General features: G+C 35.4%; 1 protein-coding gene across 2 annotated transcripts in view; it reads left to right on the forward strand.

Moving 5' to 3' along the window:
- Positions 1-13,960, forward strand: part of HACD4 (3-hydroxyacyl-CoA dehydratase 4) — a 43,560-nt gene extending 29,600 nt beyond the window's left edge. For both annotated transcript variants that reach the window (XM_014528098.1, XM_014528099.1), the window contains exons 5-6: positions 11,484-11,609; positions 12,369-13,960. In XM_014528098.1, the coding sequence (XP_014383584.1) occupies positions 11,484-11,609; positions 12,369-12,451 (209 nt within the window). In that variant the 3' untranslated portion in view covers positions 12,452-13,960. The remainder of the gene's footprint in view (positions 1-11,483; positions 11,610-12,368) is intronic.
- The last annotated feature ends 318 nt before the right edge of the window (positions 13,961-14,278 follow it).

Raw genomic sequence — 14,278 nt, forward strand, 5'->3', positions numbered from 1 at the left:
GCTTAGTCTCAAGCAGCTCTGTTTCTCAAGATGGCGTGGTCTCTGTGCCCGCGCTGGCCACCCAGGAGTGTCTGCGCTGGGAGCGGGGCTCCGCCATCTAAGACTGCCCGGTTCAGCAGCCCCTTAGAAGACCTGCAGAATCTAACTGTCCCTAGCTCATACACACACACACCACACATGTCCACACACTCCTCTATCACTCCCTCGGGCTCTCACACTCTCTCCCTCCCTACCTTCCTGCCAGTCGCCATCCTGAGCATGTTTTCATGTGTCTCTGGGCCTTCTATATGTCCTCTTTCGAAAAGTGTCTATTTAGATTCTTTGCCCATTTATTGATTGGATCGTTTATCTTCCTTTTGTTAATTTGTATGAGTTCTCTGTAAATTTTGGAGATTAAACCCTTATGGGAAATATCATTGGCAAATATGTTCTCCCGTGCAGTGGGCTTTCTTGTTGTTTTGTTGATGGTTTCTTTTGCTGTGCAAAATCTTTTTATTTTGATGTAGTCCCATTTGTTTATTTTCTCCTTAGTCTCCATTGCCCTAGGAGCTGTGTCTGTAAAGATATTGTTACGACATATGTCTGCTATTTTACTGCCTATGGAGTCTTGTAGGATTTTTCAAGTTTGTATTTCTTAATCCCCTTCTCCTTTTTCACCCAGCCCTGCCCCTCTGGCAACCATCAGCCTGTTCTCTGTATTTATGAATTTGTTTCTGTTTTGTTTTTTAGATTCTACATATAAATGAAATCATACAGTTTTTATCTTGACTTATTTTACTTAATGTAATACTCTCTACCTGGGTCCATCTATGCCAAGATTTCTTTCTTTTTTAAAAAATAGCTGAGTACTGGTACACGGAAGTCACTGATTGTCTCTTCCTTGCCTCCCTCTTCCCCCCCTCCCCATCTCACCTACAGTCTGCACAAAGGTCTTTGGTCATTTCATGTGTATATTTTGTTCTCAAATAGGTGGTAAACTCTTTGTGAGAGAGAATTTTGGCATTCCTCATGGCTTCCAATTTGGTGCCCTTTCCCTTCCCCCTGCCCTATACTAAGGTTTTCTTGAATGGTGTCTATAATTCTCTACATGGGATAGATTTCCTCAAACCATTTTTAACCTTCACCTTGGTTATTTCAACTTAGCTTCTGATCCAATATTGCTGTTATAGTTGGATTTTATTCAAATTTTAATTCCACATTTCATCTCAAAATGTAGATTAAATTGTTAGTTTTGGTTATATATTTTTTCTTTTCTTTAATCAAGTGAATTTCTAAGTATTTTAAGACTAAATCCGAATCGAGTATTTGTGATGATGTAATTGTATATGATAGGAATCCATCTTGAACAGCTAAATTACAATCTGAGAAGAGCCATTCAGTCACCATTAGGTCATCTAGACGTACTTAGCAATACTTTACCTCGACCTCTTCTCCTTGACTTGTTTAATTGTGCAATTAGTTGATTAACGATGACATGTTAGATTGATTAAAGTTTTTCCTTGAAAAGGAAACTTAAAGTTTTTACTATTCCCTTATGTGAGGAAAGATGCAGCATATATTATTTACATCACTTTAAATATGGAAAGTGGGAAACAATATATAAAAAGGCCTGACATTTTTAATTGATTTTTATCTGGAAACTAGAGAAATATTCAGTAATCCTAGTTCAGCGCATTATTTATTCAGGCCTCACCCATTAAATTTCACTTCCATTTTGACCAACTGATCAAAATTGGTCTGATTATGTATTGCATTTAAATTTTTTTAAATGTTCAATTATAGTTGACATATAATATTTAAGGTATATAACATAGTGCTTAGACATTTATATACCTACTAGAGGCCCAATGCACAAAATTTGTGCAAGGGGCTTGGCCCTTGCAGCCCCAGCTTCGTCCAGAAGGACATACAGAAGGTCATTTGGCTGTCCGGTCTAATTAGCATATTACGCTTTTATTATTATAGAAGTTGTGGTCACCAAAATAGGCCTCGTACCCATCTGGCAACATAGTTATTACAATATTATTGTCTGTATTCCCTATGCTGTATTATATATCACATCCTCATGACTACTTTTATAACTGGCAATTCATACTTCTTAATCCCTTTCACCTTTTCTCCCCACCACCCCAATTCTCCTCTCATGTGGCAAGCATCAGTTTGTTCTGCATATCTATGCATTTGTTTCTGTTTTATTTATTTTGATTTTTAGATTCCACATGTAAGTGAAATCATACAGTATTTGTTTTTCTATGACTTATATGACTTAGCATAATTCTATCTAGATCCATTCATGTTGTTGCAAATGGCAAGATTTCATTCATTTTATGGCTAATATTCCCTTGTATATATGTATGTACAAAATCTTCTTTATTCATTTGTCTATTGATGGACGCCTAGGTTGCTTCCATCTTGGCTGTTGAAATTATTGCTGCAATGAACATAGGGGTGCATCTATCTTTTTGAATTAGTGTTTTGGATTTCTTTGGATATATACTAGAAAGTGTAATTGCTGGGTCATTAAGTCTATTTTTAATTTTTTGAGGAGCCTCCATGCTGTTTTCCATAGTGGCTGCACAAATTTGAAGTCCCACCAATAGTGCACCTGGGTTTCATTTTCTCCACATCCTTGCCAACACCTGTTTGTTGACTTGGTAACAGCCAGTCTGACAGGTACAAGGTGGTATCTCATTGGGGTTTTCATTTGCATTTCTCTTATGATTAGTGATGTTGAGCATCATTTCATGTATCTGCTAGCCATTTGTATGCCCTCTTCGGAGAAGTGTCTATACATGTTCTCTGCCCATTTTTAAATGGAATTATTTATTTTTTTAAAATTATGTTTATTGTTGAAAGTATTACAGATGTCCCCTCCCCCTTTCCCCCATGACTCCTCTTCATCTCTTCCCATCCCCCTCCCCCCCGCCCCCCAGGACTTCACTGATCGCACTATTGTCTGGGTCCATGGGTTGTGCATTCATGCATATAAATTCTTTGGTTAATCTCTTCCCACCCTCCCCCCTCCCCCTTCCCTCTGAGATTTGTCAATCTGTTGCATGCTTTTGTGTCTCTGGATCTATTTTGTTCATCAGTTTATTTTGGTTATTATATTCCACATATGAGTAAGATCATGTGATACTTATGTTTCTCTGACTGGCTTATTTCGCTTAGCATAATACTCTCCAGGTCCCTCCATGCTGTCTCAAAGGGTAAGAGATCCATCTTTTTTACTGCTGCATAGTGTTCCATTGTGTAAATGTACCACAACTTTTATATCCACTCATCGACTAATGGGCACTTGGGCTGTTTCCTGATCTTAGCTATTGTACATAGTGCTGCTATGAACATAGGGGTGCATATATTCATTATGATTGGTGTTTTGAATTTCTTAGGATATATTCCTAGAAGTGGGATCAGTGGGTCAAATGGCAGTTCCATTTTTAATTTCTTGAAGAAACTCCATACTGCTTTCCATTGTCTGCATTCCCACCAGCAGTGTACTAGGGTTTCGTTTTCTCCCCATCCTCGCCATAAGTTGTGAAACCATGAAAATCCTGGAAGAAACCATAGGCAGCAAAATCTTAGACATCTCTCTTAGCAATATAATTGCTGAGACATCTCTGAGGGCAAAGGAAACCAAAGGAGAAAATAAACAAATGGGATTACATCAAAATGAAAAGCTTCTGCATGGCAAAAGAAACCATCAACAAAATGAAAAAAGAGCCCACTGTATGGGAAAACATATTTGCCAATGATACATCTGATAAGGGGTTTATTTTCCAAAATATATAAAGAACTCATACAACTTAAAAGGAAGACAAATAATCCAATTAAACAATGGGCAAAAGACCTAAATAGACACTTCTCCAAAGAGGACATACAGATGAACAAGAGACATATGAAAAAATGCTCCAATTCACTATTTATCAGAGAGATGCAAATTAAAAGGACAATGAGGTATCATCTCACACCTGCCAGAATGGCTACCATCAACAAATGGATTATTTTTTTATGTTAAGGTGTATGAGGTCTTTATATATTGTGGTATTAACCCTTATCATATATATCATTTGCAAATATCTTCTCCCATTTAGTAGGTTGCTCTTTAGTTTTGTTGGTTTCCTTTGCAATGCAGAAGCTTATTAACTTAATTTAATCCCATTTATTGTTTTTCTTTTTGTTGTCTTTGCCCTAGAAGACATATCTAAAAATATATTGCTAAGGCCAGTGTCAAAGAGTTTATTGCCTATGTTTTCTTCTAGGAGTTTTATGGTTTCAGGACTTATAGTTAAGTCTTTAATTCATTTTATTTTTGTATGTGATATAAGAAAGTGGTCTAGTTAATTTTGTACGCCTGTCTGTCCAGTTTCCATCATCATTTATTGAAGTTGTGAAATTTCCGTTGTAAATTCTTGCCTCCTTTGTTGTATGCTAATTGACCATATAAACATAGACTTATTTATGGGCTATTTTATTGCATTGATCTATGTATCTGTTTTTATGCCAGTACAGGTATCATGCTGTTTGATCACTATAGCCTTATAGTATAGTTTGCTATCAGGTAGTGTGATACCTTAACTTTGTTCTTTCTCAATATTGCTTTGGCTATTTGGGGTCTTTGTTGGTCCCATATAAATTTTAGGATTATTTCTTCTGGTCATGTTAAAAATGTCATTGATATTTTGATAAGAATTGTATAAAATCTGTAGATTGCTTTGGGTGATATGGACATTTTAACGATGTTAATTATTCCTATCCATGAGCACGGTGCATGCTTCCATTTGTGTCTTCTTTAATTTATTTGCAACGTCTTAGTTTTCTGAGTACAAATCTTTTACATCCTTCGTTAAATTTATTCCTAGATATTTTATTCTTTTTGATGCAATAGTAAATGGGATTGTTTTCTTAATTTCTCTTTCTGATAGTTTGATATTGGTGTATAAAATGCAATCAATTTTTGAGTATTCATTTTGTATCCTGCAACTTCATTGAATTTATTTATTAGTTCTAATAGTTTTTTGTGTGTGTGTGAATTCTTCAGAGTTGTCTAAATATAGTACCAGGTATTATGCGAATAATGAGTTTTACTTCTTCCTTTCCAATTTGGATGCCTGTTATTTTTCTTGTCTGATTTGTATGGCTAGGACTTGCAATACTGTGTCAAATAGAAGAGGTGAAAGTGGACATCCTTGTTTTAGTCCTGATCTTAAAGAAAAAGCTTTCAGCTTTCCACTGTTGATATGATATCAGCTATATTTTGTTATATATGGTGGCCTTGATTATGTTGAGGTACATTTCCTCTGTACCTACTTTGCTGAGTTTTTAATCATGATTGGATGTTGGATTTTGTCAAATGCTTTTTATCAATATGATCATATGATTTTATCCTTCATTTAGTTTTGTGTCATGCTAATTGATTTGTAGATACTGAACCAGCCTCGCATCCTAGGAATAAATCCCACTTGATCGTGGTGTATAGTCTTTTTAATGTATTGCCAAATCTGATTTGCTAACATTGTGTTGAGGATTTTTGCAGCTAAATTCATCAGGGATATTGGCCTGAAATTTTACTTTTTTGTGTTCTTTGTCTGGCTTTGATATCAGGGTAATGCTGGCCTCATAAAATAAGTTTGGGAGCTTTCCCTCCTCTTCAATTTTTTGTAATTGTTTGAGGACAGGGATTAATTATTCTTTGAATATTTGGTAGAATTCATGTGTGAAGCCATCTGGTCCAGACTTTTGTTTGTTGGTGTGTTATTTTTATTAGTGATTCAGTTTTGTTATTAGTAATTGGTTTATTCAGATTTCCTATTTCTTCCTGATTCAGTCTTAAAAGGTTGTGTGTTTCTAGGAATTTATCCATGTTTTCTAGGTTGTCCAATTTGTTAGCATATAATTGTTTTCAGCATTTTCTTATAATTCCTTGTATTTCTGTGGTTTCTGTTGTCATTTCTCTTTCATTTTTTATTTTATTTGGGCCTTTTTTTTTTCTTGATGAGTCTGGTGAAAGGTTTATCAATTTTATTTATCTTTTCAAAGAACTTGCTGTTGGTTTCATTGATCTTTTCTATTGTGTGTGTGTGTTTTTTTAGTCTCATTTATTTCCCCTCTGATTTTTATTATCTTCCTTCTGTTCATTTTGGGCTTTGTTAAGGTTAGATTATTTGAGATTTTTATTGTTTCTTTAGGTACATGTATGAATTGCTCTTTAAACTGCTTTTGCTGTGTTCCATTTTTGGTCATTGTGTTTGCATTCTCATTTGTTTTAAGCTACCTTTTGATTTCCTACTTGATCTCATTGTTAATTCATTCATCATTTAGTAGCATGTTGTTTAGCCTCCATGTGTTTGTGGGTCCCCCCCCCCCCAATTTTCTTCTTGTAATTGATTTCTAATTTCATACTGTTTTGATCAGAGAAGATGCTTGATGGGATTTCTACTTATTAAATTTATTGAGACTTGTTTTGTGGCCTATTCTAGAAAATGTTCCACTGCACTTGAAAATGTATATTTTGCTGTTTTTGAATGAAATGTCCTATAAATGTCTATTAAGTTCATCCATTCTAATGTTTCATTCAGGTCACTTTCCTCGTTGATTTTGCCTGGGTTATCTATCCATTGATGTAAGTGGGGTGCTAATATCCCCTACTATTACTGTGGATCTCTCCCTTTATGTCTGACAATATCTGCATAAAATATTTAGGTGCACCTACATTGGGTGTATAGATGTTTATGAGTTATGTTCTCTTGTTGGATTGATCTGTTTATCGTTATAAAATGTTCTTCTTTGTCCCTTATTATAGCTTTTGAGTCTATTTTGTCTGATATAAATATTGCTACCCCAGCTTTTAAAATTTCCATTTGTATGAAATATCATTTTTCATTTGTTTAGTTTATCTCTGTGTGTCTTTTGATCTGAAGTATAGGAGCATATGTGTAGGTCTTATTTTATCTACTCAGCTACCTAATGTCTTTTGATTAAAGTATTTAGTCAATTTACATTTAATTATCGATAATTATTGCCATTTTATTAATTTTTTTATTGTTTTTTTGTGGTTCTTCTGTTCCTTTCTTCTCCTGCTCTTTTATATATTTATGACTTTGTATAGTGTTATGTTTGGATTCTTTTCTATTTTTTGTGTATCTCATAGATTTTTGGTTTGTGGTTACCATGTACTTAATATAGAACAGGATGCTTTAAGTTGATGGTTGCTTTTAGAAAACATTCTAAAAGGGCATTTTTTTCTGATACTCCATTTGTTTTGTCATTTTTTACCTCTTTTATATGTGTTTGTGTGTATCCCTTAATTTATTATTGTATTTATGCATATTCTCCTACTTTTGCCTTTAATCTTCATTCTAGCTTTATAATAGGTTGATCCAATACCTTTACTAAGTATTTGTCTTTGTCAGTGAGATTTTTCATTTCCTGTATTTTCTTTTTAGTTTTGACCTTTTCTACTTAAAGAAGTCCCTTTAATATTTCTTGTAATGTTGGTTTAGTAGTGATGAAATCCTTTAGCTTTTGCTTGTCTGGAAAACGTTCTCTCTCTTTCGATTCTAAATTATAACCTCGCTGAGTAGAGTAATCTTGGTTGTAAATTGTCCCCTGTTCATCACTTTGAAAGTTTTATGCTATTTCCTTCTGGCCTGAAAAGTCTATTGAAAAATCTGCTAGTTTTCCTATGGGAGCTCCCTTGCATATAATTAGCTGTATTTCTCCTGATACTGTTAAGATTCTCTGTCTTTAACCTTTGGCATTTTATTGTTAATTTTTATTGATTTCAGAGAGGGAGAGGGAGAGAGAGGTAGAAACATCAATGATGAGAGAGAATCATTGATCAGCTGCCTCCTGCATGTCCCCTACTAAGGATCAAGCCTGCAACCTGGGCATGTGCGCTTGACTGGAGTCGAACCCAGGACCTTTCTGTCTGCAGGCTGATGCTCTATCCACTGAACCAAATCAGCTAGGGCTAACCTTTGGCATTTTAATCATGATTTACCTTGGTGTCAGCCTCTTTGGGACTTTTTGTGCTTCCTGGACTTGTGTGTATATTTCCTTCACCACATGAATGAAATTTTCTGTCATCATTTCTTCAAGTAGGTTTTCAATCTTGGTGTCTCTCCCTTCTCCTTCTGGGAGCCCTGTGATGTGAATGTTGATGTGCTCTATGTTGTACCAGAGGTCCCTTAAACTATCCTTTTTCTAAAATTCTTTCTTTTAGATCTTCTGATTGGATGTGTTCTACTACCTTGTCTTTCAGGTAGCTGATTTGATCCTCTGCTTCATCTAATCTGATGTTTATTTATTCTAGTCTAGTTTTCATTTCACTTATTACTTTCTTCAGTTCTAAAAGGTACTTTAAAAATATTTTTTATCTCTTTGTTGAAGTTCTCTTTATCTGGTATCATGCTCATCTCCATTTCATTTAGCACCTTTACTGGAGTTTTGTCCAATTCTTTCATTTTGAACAAGTTTCTCTGTCTCATTTTGGCTGACACTGTTTTTTTTTGTTTTTAATTAATTGGGGTTACATTGATTAATAACTTTATATAAATTTTGGTTGTACAAATGTTGGGTGTACAACTTTATGACATCTGTATACTCTATTGTGTGCTCACCTACCCCCAAGTCTAGCCTCCTTCCATTACCATATATTTGACTCCATTTACCCTCTTTGCCATCCCACCCTCCCTCCTCCTTCTGGTAACTACCATTCTGTTATCTGTATCTGTGAGTATGGCTTTTTAAAAATTTTTATTTTATATCCCACAAATGAGTAAATCACATTTCCTGTCATTTTTACATCTCACTTTTCACTTAGCACAATATTCTCAAGATCCATCATTGTCACAAATGGTAGTATTTCACCTTTTATGAATGAATACTATTCCATTGTATAGATGTACCATATCTTCTTTAATTATCCATTGAAGGACACTTAGGTTGTTTACCTGTCTTGACTATTGTGAATAATGCTACAATGAATGTAGGGGTACGTACGGTTATAAATGTTTTCAAAAATTTCAGGTAGATTCCCAGAAGAGGGATTGATATGGTAGCTATCAATTTCTTTTAGGAACTGTCATACTGTTTTCCACAGTGGCTGCACCAATTTACATTCCCATCAGCAGTGTATAAATTTTCCTTTGCTCCATCTCTAACACTCGTTATTTCTAACAGGTATGAGGTGGCATCTCATTGTAGTTTTGATTTTCATTTCCTTTATAACTAGTGATGTTGGGCATCACTAGCAAATGGATTTTTAAATTTCTCCTTCTGATTATTAGTGTATAGAAACGACAAATTTCTGTACATTCATTTTGTATCCTGCTTCTTAATTCATTCTATTAATTTTTCAATGGATTCTTTAGGGTTTTCTATATTTATAGCATCATGTCATCTGTAAATAGTGAGTTTTACTTCTTCCTTTCCAACTTGGATGCCTTTTATTTCCTTTTCTTGTCAGACTGCTAGGATTTCCAATACTATATTGAATAACAGTGGTGAGAGTGGGCATCCTTGTCTTTTTTCTGATCTTAGATTTTTCACTGTCATTTATGATGTTAGCTGTGGCCTTGCCCTATATAGCCTTTCTATACTCACTTTGAGATTTTTTTTTCATAAATGGGTGTTGGATTTTGTCAAATTCATTTTCTGCATTTATTGATAATCATATGACTTTTATCTTTGGTTTTATTGATGTTTTTGTGATATTGAACCTTTCATTCCTGGTATAAACCCTACTTGATCATGGTGTATAATCTTTTTATTATTGAATTCAGTTTGCTAATATTTTTTTTAATATATATTTTTATTGCTTAAATTATTCCCCTACCCCCCAGTGTCTTATGTCCATTGGTTATGCTTATATGCATGCATACAAGTCCTTCGGTTGATCTCTTACCCCCTTCCCTCCTGCCCCCCAACCCTCCCCCGCCTTCCCGCTGCCGTTTGACAATCAGTTTGAGGCAGCTCTGCCTCTGTATCTATTATTGTTCAAAAGATTATAATGGTCTCTATTATCCATGAATGAGTGAGATCATGTGGTATTTTTCCTTCATTGACTGGCTTGTTTCACTTAGCATAATGCTCTCCAGCTCCATCCATGCCGTTGCAAATTGTAAGAGTTCCTTCTTTTTTACAGCAGCATAGTATTCCATCGTGTAGATGTACCACAGTTTTCTAATCCATTCATCTACTGATGGGCACTTAGGCTGTTTCCAGATCTTAGCTATGGTGAATTGTGCTGCTATGAACATAGGGGTGCATATATCCTTTCTGATTGGTGTTTCTGGTTTCTTGGGATATATTCCTAGAAGTGGGATCACAGGGTCAAATGGGAGTTCCATTTCCAGTTTTTTGAGGAAACTCCATACTGTCTTCCATAGTGGCTGCACCAGTAGTTTGCTAATATTTTGAGAATTTTCGTACGCATTTCATCAGAGATATTGGCCTGTAATTTTTTGTAATTTGTGTGTGTGTATGTGGTTTTAATATCGGTTATGCTGGCTTTGTAGAATGATTTTGGAAACATTCTTTTGTCTTTTGGTAGGGCAACCATATGTGCTAGTGCTGCAGTGCCCTGCTAGTTCTGCACGTTCTCTAGGTAGGGCAGTCCTGCCAATAGGCTCTCTAATGCTTGGATAGTTATGTACTTTCTCTGGGTTGGGGAGCCCCACACACATGTGTAGTCCAGTGGTTGCATGTAGCAGTGCCCTGCAGTATTTGCTAGATTAATTTGTCCTGTACATGGCACCCTTCTGTACCTGCTGGAGCTAGCTCCAAAGGGACGGCTGGGGACCTGCTACAGCAGCTCCACAAGTTGGCCAGAACTCCCACCCACTGTCCAAGTCAGGGAAACAAACTGGTGCCTCCAGTCCTGGGTTGTCCCCCAACCTTCTCTGTGGTCTCTTACTAGTTGTGCAATTGGCCCACAGCTGACTCTCAGGAGAAATTGTTCTAAATGTAGGTGTACATTCGATGTGTTCTTGGGAGCGGGTGAGCTGAGTATCCTCTTATGAGGCCATCTGGGGCCTGCTTCTGAAACCAGTTACTTTATTGCAGAACTTTTCAGAATCTCTACTATAATGTGTGTTGTGAAACTCTACGAGGAAAACATATGCTGCATTTTCTGTTTGTTCATCTGTCACCCACCCCTACTTGTGCCTAAAGGGACAGGTATTTTGAGGTACCATTTGAAGAAACATTGTAAATTATCTCTATTGTAAATTACCTCTAAAGTATAAGATGGACAAAAATTCAATTCACACTGCTGTCATGGTCTTGCCAGTTTAATCATTCAGCATATTTGCATATCAAACTGTAGCTTTAGCTAAAGGATTCAGCAATCAATACAAAACTGTCATTATCAAATTCAAAATATCCTTCCATTGTGCAGACACATCTACCTATACATACATATTTCTAAAGCAAGCTAAGCAGAGAAACCTCCATGATTCCTTCTTTTTTTCTTTAAACAGCATTTGCCGTCTATCAGTCGCTGCCTTACTTTGAATCATTTGGCACTTACTCCACAAAGCTGCCCTTTGACCTGTCCATCTACTTCCCATATGTGCTGAAAATATATCTCATGATGCTCTTTATAGGTAAGTGGCGTTTCTGTTTTGTGCTGCCATCAACCTTAACAGAAAGGCCTACAAACATGGGACAGAACAAAGAGGAAGCCTGACACAATGAGTTAGACCTTGTTAGTAAAGCACCTACGAATTATAATAAATACTTTTTTCAAGATCAAATGAACCAGAACAGTTTTACTAGCAGAAAATGAAACTGCATTAGATATTATATATGAAATGTAGAAGTTTCTACTATAGACACAAGTATCTAAAAAAATATAGATGTCAAAATAAGCAGTCGTATTTCTGATTTTTCCATTTATATCTATTTAGTTATCTGTTTGTTGCGTTCCTAGCAAGTAAGAAAAATGTATGTGATAAAAACTTACAATTGAAAAAATTTGGTCAATTTCCCAGGAAATAGGGGAAAAGACTTCCATTATTAAAGTTTAGCTTCCCCAGCTCTCACCATCACAAATCCCCAAGAATAGTGATTATCGCTAGAAGGTAACTATCAAATATATAAGAACAATACACAAAAGAGAAGACAAATGTGAAACATTAGGGGACGTGGAGAGCTCCCTTAAAGAAAGGGAAAAATGAATTCCTTTCAATAAACAATCAGTGAGATGGAGGGGTTTGCTTTACTTTCCCTTCTGCGAATCTCTCCTGCCAAGTCTGAGCCCTGGCCTCCCAGGCAGCGCTCTAACTGTATTTTAAAACTATGGTTAGTTCCAAAGAAATGGTTAATCAATCTTACTAACTTTTACCATTTCCTTCTCACGATAGGTATGTATTTTACCTACAGTCATCTTTACTCAGAAAGAAGAGACGTCCTCGGAGTCTTTCCCATCAAAAAGAAGAAACTGTGAGCAGCATTCTGCTGTGACGTAAGGAAAAACAGGCTGTGGATTCCGCTGCAGAAACACCACAGGAAGCATGCTGGTGGGGGAAGACGAGCGTGTGACAGAAATCCATGAATGACCTCCTCCCCGGACACCTCACAGCAGCCTGTTTTGAAAATATAACGTATGAGACCCTCAGACTCTGAACCACCTGTTTCTCCAAAGCTGTGGGTTTCATACAAGTTAAGTTTATATTGTATGAAGCCTGATAGTTTCCTGTAAGGGTAATGAGAAGTAGATTAACTGGTGTAGATTCAATTAACCTGAGAGACCAAAGTTGTTAAACCACATCTATTTCTTTTCACTTCCGAATTCCCCTGTAGCAGCAGATCCACGGGAGGGAGCGCTGTGAAGTATGGTCTGCAGTGTCCACAGTAACATTTTGTAGATGTCACCGTTCCCAGAGGTAACACTCATCAGACACACTTACAAAAGGAAACCATTTTCCCAACCCCGAAAGCCCATTAATATTACACAAGTTAGCTGGGCTTTGATGCTGTAAAGCAGGACCCTGATGCAAACAATAAACCTTTGATAAATACACAAATAATGCCCCATATTCCTTTAAAAAAACAGGTCACATATACCTTACATTGAGATAAAAGCTAAGAAAATTAAGAACTAGTCATGTTTCATATCATTTATTACTGAATTACTATTGTTAATTACTCTAATGTTATAAGTCATCACTTATAGCTTTGAAAATTGATCCTTTGAAGATTTAAAATATATAACTGATTAATGGAATAATTTCTGAATCACTGGAATATCATTTGCTTTTCTTGGAAGAATTATAGAATCTTATTATCCAGCAACTATATAAAAAGGGTACTTAATATTTTGTTACATAAAAACCAGGTAGTAAAAATGTATTTACAAAAAAATAATAATTTTACACCATTAAATAAAACAATCAAGCATTAAAAGATAATTTGATATCTTTATAAATTTAATGTCAGAATTTTAAGTATTAAGACTATCCTTTTTAAAAAGCTATATTTTGCTTTTAAAGTTGCTTATTTTACTTCTAAATTAAAAAAAAGTTACTGAAAACTTTAGTGTGCAAATATTCTCTTTACAAACTGTAGGTGACTTAGTCTAGCTCCCTCCCAATAAAGATGGTCACATATATTGCTGAAATATACATCTAGAATCACTAAAATGAAGATAAAGAACTAGAGAAACTATACTTTATTGGGTCATTACAAGAAATTAAAATTTAACACTTTAATTTTTAACTCAAATTACCTGAAGAACCTTCCTACTTCTTAAAATAGAAGACCAAAAAGAAACACAAGTAAATTTATAATTATGGTAATCTTGAAACAGAAATAAGGGTTGACAATAATTTGAGATATCTGCAGCATTTGTAACATAAAAAGATTTGTAACATAATGTAATTTCCTATGGTGACAATTGTTAGTATTATTGTGGTTGGTTGCTTATATTAAAATTGAAATACTGAATTTCACTAGAGATTAGTGAAAATAAGGATGTGCTTTCTTCTTCCACTCAAGTTCATGTTCCCCAGGTTAAGAAACCAAGAGAGTAACCATCTAATTAATTGGCTGTTATCAAGATTGAGAAGTTTTAACTGTGTCCATCAAATCTCCATTGTGTTTTAGTCAGTGTGGTGAAAGAGTTTCTCTAATGTAAGAACCATTTGGTATTTTGAAAGCATAAGATATGACTTCTAAATGATCTTCCTTTGGAGTTTCAAATGCCAAGTGACTTACCTGAAGTTCTAATAACTTAAGCAAAGAAATAGTAATCACAACAACAGTGTCTCTGGTG

Source organism: Myotis brandtii, unplaced genomic scaffold (assembly GCF_000412655.1).
Source record: "Myotis brandtii unplaced genomic scaffold, ASM41265v1 scaffold618, whole genome shotgun sequence".
Taxonomy (NCBI): domain Eukaryota; kingdom Metazoa; phylum Chordata; class Mammalia; order Chiroptera; family Vespertilionidae; genus Myotis; species Myotis brandtii.